This window comes from Phyllobates terribilis, unplaced genomic scaffold, assembly GCF_046119375.1.
Source record: "Phyllobates terribilis strain yellow unplaced genomic scaffold, ASM4611937v1 Scaffold_4__5_contigs__length_816908805, whole genome shotgun sequence".
Lineage (NCBI taxonomy): Eukaryota > Metazoa > Chordata > Amphibia > Anura > Dendrobatidae > Phyllobates > Phyllobates terribilis.
The window spans coordinates 499269563-499282472 of record NW_027362764.1 but is presented as its reverse complement, the minus strand read 5'-3'; the positions used below and the strand labels follow the sequence as shown (position 1 = coordinate 499282472).

The 12910-nt window shown below is 45.1% G+C and overlaps 1 protein-coding gene across 1 annotated transcript in view; it reads right to left on the bottom strand.

Moving 5' to 3' along the window:
• JARID2 (jumonji and AT-rich interaction domain containing 2) overlaps positions 1–10759 on the bottom strand; it is a 166267-nt gene extending 155508 nt beyond the window's left edge. Inside the window, exon 1 of the mRNA XM_073678794.1 lies at positions 10205–10759. Coding sequence (XP_073534895.1) covers positions 10205–10249 — 45 coding nt within the window. The 5' untranslated portion in view covers positions 10250–10759. The remainder of the gene's footprint in view (positions 1–10204) is intronic.
• Between the last annotated feature and the right edge of the window lie 2151 nt (positions 10760–12910).

Sequence of the window (12910 nt, the reverse complement as noted above, 5' to 3'; positions counted from 1 at the left end):
GGATACAATGTCCATTAGATAGCTGGATAATACTGCTAAAATTGAGAGGTTGTTGAAACATTTTGTCTAAAGTCACTCCACTCCTCCCCATCTCTGGTGGCGGCTTATGTCAGGGAGAATAAAAGGATCGTCAGTCCAAAATCAGACATGCCGTATCCTTAAAAGGGACTTTGTCAGCACAGAATGACTTTTCAGACCAAGTACAGGCGCTCGGTGCACCCTTGGCATGGTCAAGCATTTAAGAGCACCTTCCCACCTACTTGTTTTCCATCGATCTCCACCAGCCTCTTATTTGATTGACAGCTCTAGCTTTATAGAGCCAGAAAACGGCGGAAATAAATGGAAAACAAGTAGGTGGGAAGGCACACTTAAATATTTGGCCACACCAAGGGTGCACCGAGCGCCTATACTTTGTTTGAACAGTCATTCTGTGCTGACAGACTCCCTTTAACTGCCCCCACCCCTATGCACATTCGGCTATCTGCCAACGTTAGTCTAACGTGTATGGGGGCCGTCTTTGGTTTTAGAACATTGTCTATTGTATCACTCTAGAAGTTTAGAGTTTGGTAAATAGGGTAAGCAGGAACATCACCTAATTTACACGAGGACCTTGAATTTTTTCGTCACATTATATTCAATTAATTCTGTTCTTCTACAGCCATAACACATTATCACACAGCCAATCAAACAGGACATTACTTATTTTTATACCGTAATGTACTGAAATACATGATTCGCAGTGCCATAGGGTTAAGTCACTATTCACCTCTTATGTAATAAAAACATTTTTGTACGAGAGGACATAAAACGGGAGTTGTGCCTGCTAATAGATTCTCTTGGTGGAGATTATACTTTCTTAATAACATAAGGGGTGATGCGTAAAGTGGTCTTTGTTGTATGGCGTTCCAACAGGACTGGCATAGAGTTACTGTACTTCTGTATGCCTCCAATTTCGTTCTCTCACAGATGCATTGCTTCTAGGGGAAAATGTTGCCTATGCATAAGGTAATGTGGCAAATATGGGGGATATATAGCGGTGTATGAAAAACGGGGAGCTAATTTCACATTTTCACATTGTATCAGTAGAAAACATGATACATTAACCCATTTTTGTTTAGCGGTTTCTTCCAAGTAAAGCAAAAAAACTATTAAAAAATATATGCGGTACTTATACCTCTAACTAATAGATTTCTAATATGTAATCAACATCCATTTTTCTTTTACCTCTATACGACGAGAGAGCAGGTCAAGGTCTAGACGGGACAAAGAAGCCATAAAGACCGCAAATGATGTCCTCAATTATGTTTCCAGTTTATGTGCAGCACCCCACCATAGGTTCCTAAACGTGGCCCCTTCACATGTGTCGCTGATGAACAAACACTGACAGCTTTTTTGCATTTCTAAAGGCCTTCCAGCAGCTGTGGTGATCCCACCATGGAGCAATGAATTAAGCTTGCAACCCAGCTGGACCCTTACAGAGAACGGTTTTTCACAATATCGTAAGACTATCATTGTCAACCACAGGACTCACACCCTCCCCCCTTCAAATATCCTGCATTACATTAGTAGCCATTTCTTTAGAAGACCTTAAAAGTTGACCCTAATGAGCATTTTAGAAACTTGTGAAACCACACAGAAGCTAAAACCGCTAACACTAAAGAGAAGATTTCAGGAGGCCAAGGTTTCTTCAGAGAGACAATGTTCGTATGATTAGAAATGTATGCAGAAGGAGAGTGATCACCAAAACTCAAGTCTAAAACCCATCAGGTTCTTTACGACAGAGGATCATGAAATGATGAAAACACAAAGTTACAAGTAACAAGCACCAAAAGGAGAAAGAAAAGTGGCAAAACAATCATCAAGAATATTAAACATCTGTCCAAAAGAGACATTAGAGAAAACATTGAATGGTCTACGGCACATTTGAATTCTCAAGTCTGCCATGAAGAATTTTTTTTTAAAACCGGAATCAAATTTTATTACAAGGGGGAAAAAAAAGCAACCACAAAACTGTATTTTAGGAGCAGACAAAAAAAAAAAAAAAAAAAAAAGGTCAACCAACCACACAGTTCATACAGTTACTATTCTGCATTCTCAATGGACCATGAATGATCAATCTTTACCACAGCCATTACATGGAGTCTGTGACGAATGACTACTGGCATCCAACACCCATAGGCTTTAAGTGTATCTGAGCTCATCATATAGCTTTGACCAGGCTCACCATAGACTAATGAAATGGCATAAAAACTAATAGGTCTGGCTGCAAACAAACAAAAAAAAATATTATCAGCCATGAATCTGCATCAGTTCTGCAAGTGAATGGTTTCATTTATGTGTGATGGTAGCTATAATGGAAAGCTATTTTGCCAAATAAAATCAAAACAAGTTTTGGTGCCAAAATGAATCTTGACAGGGGCTATAAGCAATCATTGTGACAAAACACAGAAGAATCAGCCACTGCAACAAGGACAGCAATAGGAAAACAAAGAATAAGCCCAGGACCACAGAAGGGCATGGCTTCTAGAGATGAGAAGATTAGATTAGCGGTTTCCAGTTCCCAGTTCAGACCTCTGGTCCAGTCCTCTGTTGCAGCCGGTTTTCACGTCTGTGTCTGTCATCTTCGGCCCAGCATCTCCTGGGTGTCTGTCGCCTTCTAGGCCCCATGACCAAAGTCACTAGGCCTTACGCGATGTCATGACTTCTCAGGGACTAGGAAGCTACAGATGCCAGGCCAACTGAAAGTCAGAGAAAGCTAAAACAGCATATAGATTTTGTAACGGTCAGGCAGTCCATAATGCGCCAAATTTTTTTTAGAGTCATGCACCTCATAAAAAAACTTAGCCCACTTCTCACCGAGAAACTTGTGAAATGACAATCTTTATAAATGTACACCAATGTTACCCAACTATAGACAAAAATGTAGAGCGTTCACAAAATCCCCTGGCTCCTAGCAACCATGTTGATGTTTAGGTTACAATAGTTGACCATTTTCTCTCAAATTTAAAAGATGTGTTCTGGAGATGATTTTGCAGCACTTTACTGATATACAAGTATTACAGGTTCTCCTCCTGCACTTGTTAGTTCCATCTCCTACACACAGAGATACAACTTTCCCATGGGACATGTTTTCCAACTGTCGGAGGCTGATGGACAGGTATGGTCACAAGCTCCTCCATCCGCAACCATTTGGTGTATAGAAGAACCGTATGTGAGGAAAGCCGCAGGAGAACCGGTGATACCTAAAGATTAGTAAGCGCCACAAAATCATGTCACCCCAACCCATTTGAGAAAATAAAGTGACCAACCCCTTTAAAAGTAGATTTGTGGTTTGATAGCTGGCTCGATTAAGGCAGCAAAACATCAATTCCAATGTGTTTGGAAACATGTAATCCCAGGTAATCGATCTTTGAGGAATAACCAACCTTTACTACAAAGACAATGGTAAACCAGGTGTGTCCGTTTCAGTGTGAACACTACCTCCAGTGCTTTCCCATCTCTGGTCCAGTTTGAAGTGACTTACAAGTTGTTGTTAATGACCATCATCATGTTCTTCCTGGCATACCTTCTTGTTCACGTCTAGACTAATGGCTTCAGGCGTTACAACGCATGACCTCTATTTCATACATACATGTGTCTCTGCACAATGGAGTGATGTAGAGAAAGACTTTTTTTAGGGTAGGACTGCCCAAAAACAGATATTGCACATGTGACATTTCCTTGTGATTTTTAGTAATACGAGCAATTGTTGAAATGCACTTACACTAATAACAGGCATAACTGGACGGACAAGTATTCCTAAGCCTATAGTAACAGAACAGTATTACTTCTATTAAAAATTATTTGTTAATGTGGTGGTCCAACACTTTTAGAAAACTTTCCAATTGCAGAGATTCTTGGAAAATAATACACCAAGCCATACTTCCACATTGTTACTCCAGTGGATCCAGTCCAGAGAGCTCCAGTAGTCTACACCGGGACCAGAAGCAGTGAAGTCCAATTGTTAGGTCACCTAACCACTGAGGCATGTGACTGGCTGCAGTGACTATTCCAGTTAGCAGATTGGCTGCAGCCAATCACAAGCTTCAGTTGTCAGGCGACCGAATGACGAAACGTCATGGCTTCACTGCACAGACCATCTGCTTGATTTTCGGCTGTGTCGCACTTCCATGGACGATGAGAAAATTGAGAGGTGCCTCGTGCAGCCCAACAAAATTATAAGTGTGCTAGTAGCATTCCCTTTCCATGGAAAGGAAAAAAAAAAAAAAAGACAAAAAAAATAAATAGGTAACCCAAACAAGAATTGGGGATCCAGATGTTTCCAGAGAAAAGACTGCACCAAAGTGCACGACGTCTGGCATAGTAAGAAACAGGTGCAAGTGCGAGAGGCCTAGGAGAGCAAGTGAATGGGGGATGGTAGCAGCAAAATGAATAATGGAACAGCTGGAAGAATTAACAGACGATGGTTGCTATGCTGCTTTCTTTCTGGACAAAATGAACACACTTGAAGAAAACGACTAGCCTGCACAAAAGCAAAACAATGTAAAATACCAGAGTAGAAACAATACAAAATCGAGACAGAAAAGACATTCCTTTGTGAGGAAAGCTGAGCAACAAGGTGACAAGCCACCAATGAATAGAGAAACTGTTTAGGACGTGATCTCGGAAGTAAAGAAGAGGAGGAGGAGGTTGGAAGGATTGGTAAAATGTATTCAATAGAAAGCAGACAGCAGGTAACACCGGGGAAGGTGATATGCGGGATAATCATAGTGTACAGAGAGTGCTAAGAACACCGGGGAAGGTGAACTGCGGGATAATCATAGTGTACAGAGAATGCTAGGATTGCTCCGTAGAGCATCTACCCATACGTTTACTAGCCATATTGGCAAATGCCCACAATGAATTCTTAAATAGCTGACATTAAGATCTGAAATTAAGAAATATTCAGATACAAGACTTGTCTCAACGTTTGCGCACTAGTCACTTTTTGTTGTTGCTACATCTCCAGCTTGTTGGTGTATATATCTCATGGAAACCTAGCCCACCACCCATAAACAGGAATTGGGAGCCACTACAAACATTGCCTCTTGCTGTGGAGGACCTAAAACTTTTGTTAAAATAAATGGAAAGTCCATTGATATTAATGGGAAGCTGTTAACACCCCTACAAAGGAAAACTAGTATTCTCTAGCAAGTCCCACTGATGAGAGCCGCAGTTACCACTAGCCACAAATACGATACATCTGGCCAAACATCACAATTCATGCCGCCATCCACAGTCCTTCCGACACAAATAACACCACCACACTCAAAGTTCAATTGATGCCGCCATCCACACTTAGTACAGTGAGTGCAGGGTCAAGCAATACAAATACAGGACAATATACAGAACATGGGGTAAAATTATAGTCATTAGGGGGTCTAGTGACACTTTTGCCACAAGTGTATAATATCATGCATTGAGGCCATTGGGGAATGATGGAAACATTCAGTTGGCCGATTCGGCCATAATTTATTCATTCACATGACAAAAATATCAATTGACAGTAAGGGGATGTCCCAGCAGAGTCACTATTCAATTTAAGCTCTAAGACTTTGCAGCGCAAAAAGTCAACAATCTCCAGTGCAGACACACCAAGCTCTTCTCTAAAAGAGCTACTACCATCTCAGACATTTATGCATTCATGGCATATCCAAGAGGGCTCATTTTCAGAACTTCTGTAGAAGTGAATAAAGAATTGATCATGTGCAGCCAACTCTCAGAAATGGCCCCTTTAATGATCAGGCAGAGTGTTGGCTAATACACTCAGCCAGATCATAGACACAGCTGTGCAGCCATCCAGCACCTGCACAGTCCTCTCTCTTCTTTGCCTTTAGGTCTATAGTCAGTGATGGGAGGAAAAAGAAAGATGAAGTATGAAGCAGTTTCCTGCTACTTACATATGGGGAAGGAGCTTCCTGCTACAGGGATGACCTGGAGCCTGGAGGGGTGAGTAACCCACTGGCACCAGGTACGACATGTCTACCCAGATTTCTGCCCTATGCCACCAAGGATGGTGACATTAACCCGTTCACAGTCCTTAACCTTCAGAGAGGCAAACATCAACCCTTTCTTGACACTAGGCTACCAATGACACCGACATTAACCCTTCACAGCCCTAGACCCCAGGGATGTTATAATAAACCCCATAGCCAATTATGGCAAATTATTTGCGGTTTTAGAACAAACAACATTAAGGTTTCCAAATTCACTAGCTAGAAAGGTTTAGCGGGAACAGCGACTTCCCTTCCATCATTACATTTAATCACATGGTCCCTTCTGAAATCTGATTGATGGAAATCCCAGTATAAAAAGATCCTAATAGTCCAGAAAATCTAGTGGTCCGGCTGGTAGATGACAGGTTATTAGCATTCTGCTGTACAAGAATATCTGTGGCCGGGTAAAGTCAGCCTGCAACTCCTCGGTGTGAGCGTGTACAGTACAGATTTACCATGATGAACGTGTGGCTAATGTAACCACACGCGTTTCCAAAATGGTTAATAAACCACAGCTCTGGAGTAAATTCAGTCCACGATCCTGGCACCTTACCAGTACAAAGCCTAGAAACTCTTGGATGTCCCTCAAATAGCGCCGGTGAATACAAGGCTTGTCCTAAAATATTTATTTATAGCCCCTTCCATAGAAATGGGCACTACTGAATATGTGCGGTCACATACATATTATGTATTTCCATTAACATAATAAACATGAAATTAAGTGTAAAATATGATCGACTAGGTGAGATGCCCCCAACCATAGAGAGACATCTGGCCGTTCTCAGATCCCCCGCTGTGATGGCGATATAGTAGGATCTTCTACACCTATCTAATGAGAAAAGGAAGGACCTGCTGCTTACAGAGAGTCACTCATACACTGAAAAATTCTGCATGTGGTGTGATCATATCACAAGCACTGTATGAAGGACTGTGCCACGGAAACATCAGATGTAATGGATACCAGCTGTCATTTCTGCCGTTCATAGTACATGTTTAGCCTCTGCAGCCCCTTGTAAGACGATGGCAGTCTTCTCTAAACCAGACAGGCAGGTTCCATAAAACGTAACCTGGAAGGTGGCCAACAGTCCTTACAAGCACTGGCCACATTTGATATCCCTTGGAGGGGTGGGACACAGTTTTCCAATGGTTGGGACCTCTAGTACTAGCACTGGGGTTAAGCAGGAATCTGTGGTTGCCCTAGCATTGGCTGTGATGGTCCTTCTCAGTGTTTTGGGTATATCCATCATATTCTCTAGAACGACCGCCCGGCTCTAGGTTCCTCTCTCAATAATGGCTGCCCGGCTCTAGGTTCCTCTCTCAATAATGGCTGCCCGGCTCTAGGTTCCTCTCTCCATTCTCTATAATGGCTGCCCGGCTCTAGGTTCCTCTCTCCATTCTCTACAATGACTGCCAGGCTCTAGGTTCCTCTCTCCATTCTCTAGGACGGCCCAGCTCTAGGTTCCTCTCTCCATTCTCTACAATGACTGCCAGGCTCTAGGTTCCTCTCTCCATTCTCTACAATGACTGCCAGGCTCTAGGTTCCTCTCTATATAATGACTGCCCGGCTCTAGGTTCCTCTCTCCATTCTCTATAATGACTGCCCGGCTCTAGGTTCCTCTCTCCATTCTCTATAATGACTGCCCGGCTCTAGGTTCCCCTCTCCATTCTCTATAATGACTGCCCGGCTCTAGGTTCCTCTCTCCATTCTCTATAATGACTGCCCGGCTCTAGGTGCCTCTCTCCATTCTCTATAATGACTGCCCGGCTCTAGGTTCCTCTCTCCATTCTCTATAATGACTGCCCGGCTCTAGGTTCCTCTCTCCATTCTCTATAATGACTGCCCAGCTCTAGGTTCCCCTCTCCATTCTCTATAATGACTGCCCGGCTCTAGGTTCCTCTCTCAATAATGGCTGCCCGGCTCTAGGTTCCTCTCTCAATAATGGCTGCCCGGCTCTAGGTTCCTCTCTCAATAATGGCTGCCCGGCTCTAGGTTCCTCTCTCCATTCTCTATAATGGCTGCCCGGCTCTAGGTTCCTCTCTCCATTCTCTATAATGGCTGCCCGGCTCTAGGTTCCTCTCTCCATTCTCTACAATGACTGCCAGGCTCTAGGTTCCTCTCTCCATTCTCTATAATGGCTGCCCGGCTCTAGGTTCCTCTCTCCATTCTCTACAATGACTGCCAGGCTCTAGGTTCCTCTCTCCATTCTCTAGGACGGCCCAGCTCTAGGTTCCTCTCTCCATTCTCTACAATGACTGCCAGGCTCTAGGTTCCTCTCTCCATTCTCTACAATGACTGGCAGGCTCTAGGTTCCTCTCCATATAATGACTGCCCGGCTCTAGGTTCCTCTCTCCATTCTCTATAATGACTGGCAGGCTCTAGGTTCCTCTCTCCATTCTCTATAATGACTGCCCGGCTCTAGGTTCCTCTCTCCATTCTCTATAATGACTGCCCGGCTCTAGGTTCCCCTCTCCATTCTCTATAATGACTGCCCGGCTCTAGGTTCCCCTCTCCATTCTCTATAATGACTGCCCGGCTCTAGGTTCCCCTCTCCATTCTCTATAATGACTGCCCGGCTCTAGGTTCCTCTCTCCATTCTCTATAATGACTGCCCGGCTCTAGGTTCCTCTCTCCATTCTCTATAATGACTGGCAGGCTCTAGGTTCCTCTCTCCATTCTCTATAATGACTGGCAGGCTCTAGGTTCCTCTCTCCATTCTCTATAATGACTGGCAGGCTCTAGGTTCCTCTCTCCATTCTCTATAATGACTGGCAGGCTCTAGGTTCCTCTCTCCATTCTCTATAATGACTGGCAGGCTCTAGGTTCCTCTCTCCATTCTCTATAATGACTGGCAGGCTCTAGGTTCCTCTCTCCATTCTCTATAATGACTGCCCGGCTCTAGGTTCCTCTCTCCATTCTCTATAATGACTGCCCGGCTCTAGGTTCCTCTCTCCATTCTCTATAATGACTGCCCGGCTCTAGGTTCCCCTCTCCATTCTCTATAATGACTGCCCGGCTCTAGGTTCCTCTCTCCATTCTCTATAATGACTGGCAGGCTCTAGGTTCCTCTCTCCATTCTCTATAATGACTGCCCGGCTCTAGGTTCCTCTCTCCATTCTCTATAATGACTGGCAGGCTCTAGGTTCCTCTCTCCATTCTCTATAATGACTGCCCGGCTCTAGGTTCCTCTCTCCATTCTCTATAATGACTGGCAGGCTCTAGGTTCCTCTCTCCATTCTCTATAATGACTGGCAGGCTCTAGGTTCCTGACTGGCTCTCCTAGCTGTGATGTTATGTCATCACAGCCTTAGTGAGGTCACCTGAGTAGCATCCCATCCTCACACTCCCCGGAGAGCAGCAGCAGGCGGTCCCGCCCCTATGATGACGTGCCCGCTCTCATCTCACGTCCTCCTCTGCCCCTTTTAAAGAGCGCGTGACGTCAGAGCGGCACCTACAGCTGCGGAAGGCTCGGCAGGGCGCTGTGACGTCACGGATCATCCAGCAGGACCTGTTGCTCTCCTCTGGCCACAGATGTGAGGGGCCAGGCCAGCGAGCAGTGGGAAGGAAGGGGCCGATCTGTGGCCACGGTCTGCTCAGCACATGCCGTGTACAGACCTCCCTGCGCCCCTTCCTGGCTCAGCAGACACCGCCCCCTGACCATTTGGGGGAGTTGAGATGTTGCCAGGCAGAATCTCTGCGACACGATTCCTTGTAGGGTGGCACGAGTTCTTCCAGCAGCACAGAGAGGAGGGGGCACAGGCAGGCAGCAGGCTGTGCAACTTGGCTTTAATTAAAGAGCCCCCAGCACGTTCAGCTCGCCCCAGCATAACAAAGGCTGCCCCCGGCCACCAGCGCTGCAGCCGAGCCCTCTGCAATGCGGCTCCGCGGCCCAGACCTGCCCGCACATAACGCCCGTGCAGCCGGTGCACGGCAGATCGGGGCGCCACAAAGGGCAACTTGTGATCCCCCCATACACAAAGGGCAGCCCGATCATCGGGCACGGTCCAAGCCCCGCACATCCCCCACCGGGCTCGGCTGCATACGGTCGTGTCATCTGAGGTCAGCGCAGGCAGTTATGGGGAGGCAAGGGTTAACGCCTCGCCATTTAAAGGTCCGTCGCCTGGAAAGGTGCCACGCACAACAATAACACGCGAGAAGCGGCCTTACTTACATATTTCTTCTGAATGATGTTCCTCTTGGGCCTTTCCTTGCTCATTCTGAGATCCAGATCGGGTCGGCACAACACAGCGATGGCCTCATGAATTAAAGGGGCAAATGCTGGAGATCCTGACGGGCAGCTGCTAATCCGGCGCTCACCAGCTTCACCTTGAGAGCAATCCTTTGTGCACACGAGAAGCTACTCCGCTGCGATCACCATAGCGGGGGAGACATGGCCGGAGACGGCGATCACAGACAACGACGCCCTGTGCGGCGGCTGCAGCGGCTTCTTTGTGGCTCGTAGTCACAGGCTCCGGTGCTAGAGGAACATGGTAGTGGCGCCGGCTCCGCAGCTACATGTTGCACAGTAATGTCACCTGGGGAGCTCGGCCTGGAGGGGGCTGCACGACCGGGGAAGGGGGGCATAAATAAGCAGAAGAAAAGGGACAAGCGAATGCTGGAAGTCACGTTTACGCTGCAGCAGAGTGAACTCGGGCAGCAGCGGTGAGGGCTGCGCTGTGTCTGCTGCTCGCCCCTCCGACCAATAGCAGCGGCGGCAGGGTGGTGTCTAGTTCCCATGCAGAGAAAGAGTCCGTGATGTCAGAGTGACGTCAGCGCATCACATGGCCGGCCAGGGGGCGGGGTTGAGTGCTGTGGCTCCTCACAGCCTGGACGGGAGGAGTAATGTGAGCCGCGGCGCCCTGGTGCACAGCTCCCATCTGCGGCCAGGAGTGAAGGGAACTCCAGCGCCCGGCATCGTCACTAATGGTGTCTGCCTGTGCCTAGCAACAGCTGTGGCCACGGGGTACACCAGGAAGGCTGTGTTCACACCGAGCCCTTCACAAAACGCTTCACTGAACCACATTTTTTGGGAAATTCTTCTTTTCCTGAAGAGTTTTTTCGGTGAATCGTTCTTTGTGGTTTTCTGATTGGGCTGTGCTTAGCTTGGAGATATTTACTTCATGATTCGCCTCAGAGTAGTAAGACTGTGTTCACACAGAGGTTTTTGAGGCGTTAAAACGTTTTCGCTCCTTTCTGGGGAGCTTTTCTTCGGATACGGTTACTGAATAGTTTTGGAAGCCTTTCTTTCATTCCCGTGAAGCCTTCTTTTTGCCTTTTTTGATTGAGCAGTGCCTAGTTTGGAGAGCTTTACTTTAAGCTGTGCCTCAAAGTAGTAGAGCTTTACTTTAAGCTGTGCCTCAAAGTAGTAAGACTGTGTTCACACAGTTAAAAGCTATTCAGGTTTAAAGCTGCTTGAGAAAATGCTCCTTCTCTGGGGAGATTTATGTTTTCTGAAGAGTTTTTTTTTCTGATCCATTGTTTCCAGCCTTTTGATTGGGCTGTGCTTAGTTTGGAGAGATTTACTTCAAGATCTGCTTCAGAATAATAAGACTTTGTTCACACAGAGGTTTTTTGAGGTGCTTAAAGCTTTTCAAGTAGAAACTGCTCCTTGGGGAGTTTTTTTGTTTTCTGAAGAGTGTATGAAGATTTTTTTCAAGAGTTTTTTTTTTTTTTTTGTCTCCCAGAAATGTTCTCTTCAGCCTTTTTGATTAAACCATGCCTGGTTTGGACAGGTTATCCTCAGGATCTGCTGTAAAAAAAAAAAAAAAAAGTGAGGCTATGCTTTGGGAAACATGTTTTTTTGTGAGGGGGGGGGGTGGAATCATTTTTTATTTTCTGAAGCACTTTTTTTTTTTTCTGAGTTTTCCAGCGTTTTGATTGGACACTGAGTAGTTTGGAGGAGTGGATTTCATCGGGATCTGCATCACAGCAGTAACATGCTCTTTCTTCTTTCCCACCAGGCATTTTTCAAAACCTCTTAGGCAAAACAAAATCTAATGCTTTGCGCACACAACATCTTTAAGATGCCAGCGGAACAGCCAAATTCTCCCAGGCGAAAACGCAGTCATTTTCCTAAAGCGCCTTTTCAGTTATTTTTGTGACGCCGCCAGCATCTTTTCTCTATACCTTCCAGTGTGCAGGCAAAGGAAGCCACAAGAACAAACTTGTTAAAAGAAGTGAAATAAGATGGTACATGTGCACAGCAGTGTCATTTTTAACCTGCCTAAAAAAGACATTGTGTGCACAGACCCTAAAACTCCTCAAAAACACTAAGTGGAAAAGTTCCTATTCTGTTTTACGGGAAATCCAATCAGTTTTTCGGGGAGCATTTTCGAACGGATCCACTAAACAAAAAATAAAAAGCCACAAAAAACTCAGGGCCTGATTCATGATTTGCATTTTTTTCAAATAACTTTTTTTTTGGCTTGTGGTATTCATTGTTGTGTTTTGTGCGCCAAATTCTTCAAAATGGCGCACACGGGTTATGAATTTTTGCACAAAATAAAAAATACTGTTTAATTTTCTTTTTAACAATTTTTGCTACTAGCACAAAAATGCGCATTCTGCAAAAGAGTCACTAAATTTGCTCAAAAAAAGTCATAGTATACTGGGGCAAAGATTTAATGACCTTTTTAAAAAACTTGCAATTGATGAGTCCGCCAACATCTGGAAACCCCACCCACATTAACAAATATAAAAAAAACAGAACACATAAAATAGACTTTTTTTTTTAAACAAAAAAAAAAGCAAATTAAAAGAAAAATAATGCACTTCAACTTTGGCACCCGTGTGTATGTATGTATATATATATGTATGTATGTGTATGTATGTGTGTGTGTGTGTGTGTGTGTGTGTGTGTGTGTATATATATATATAT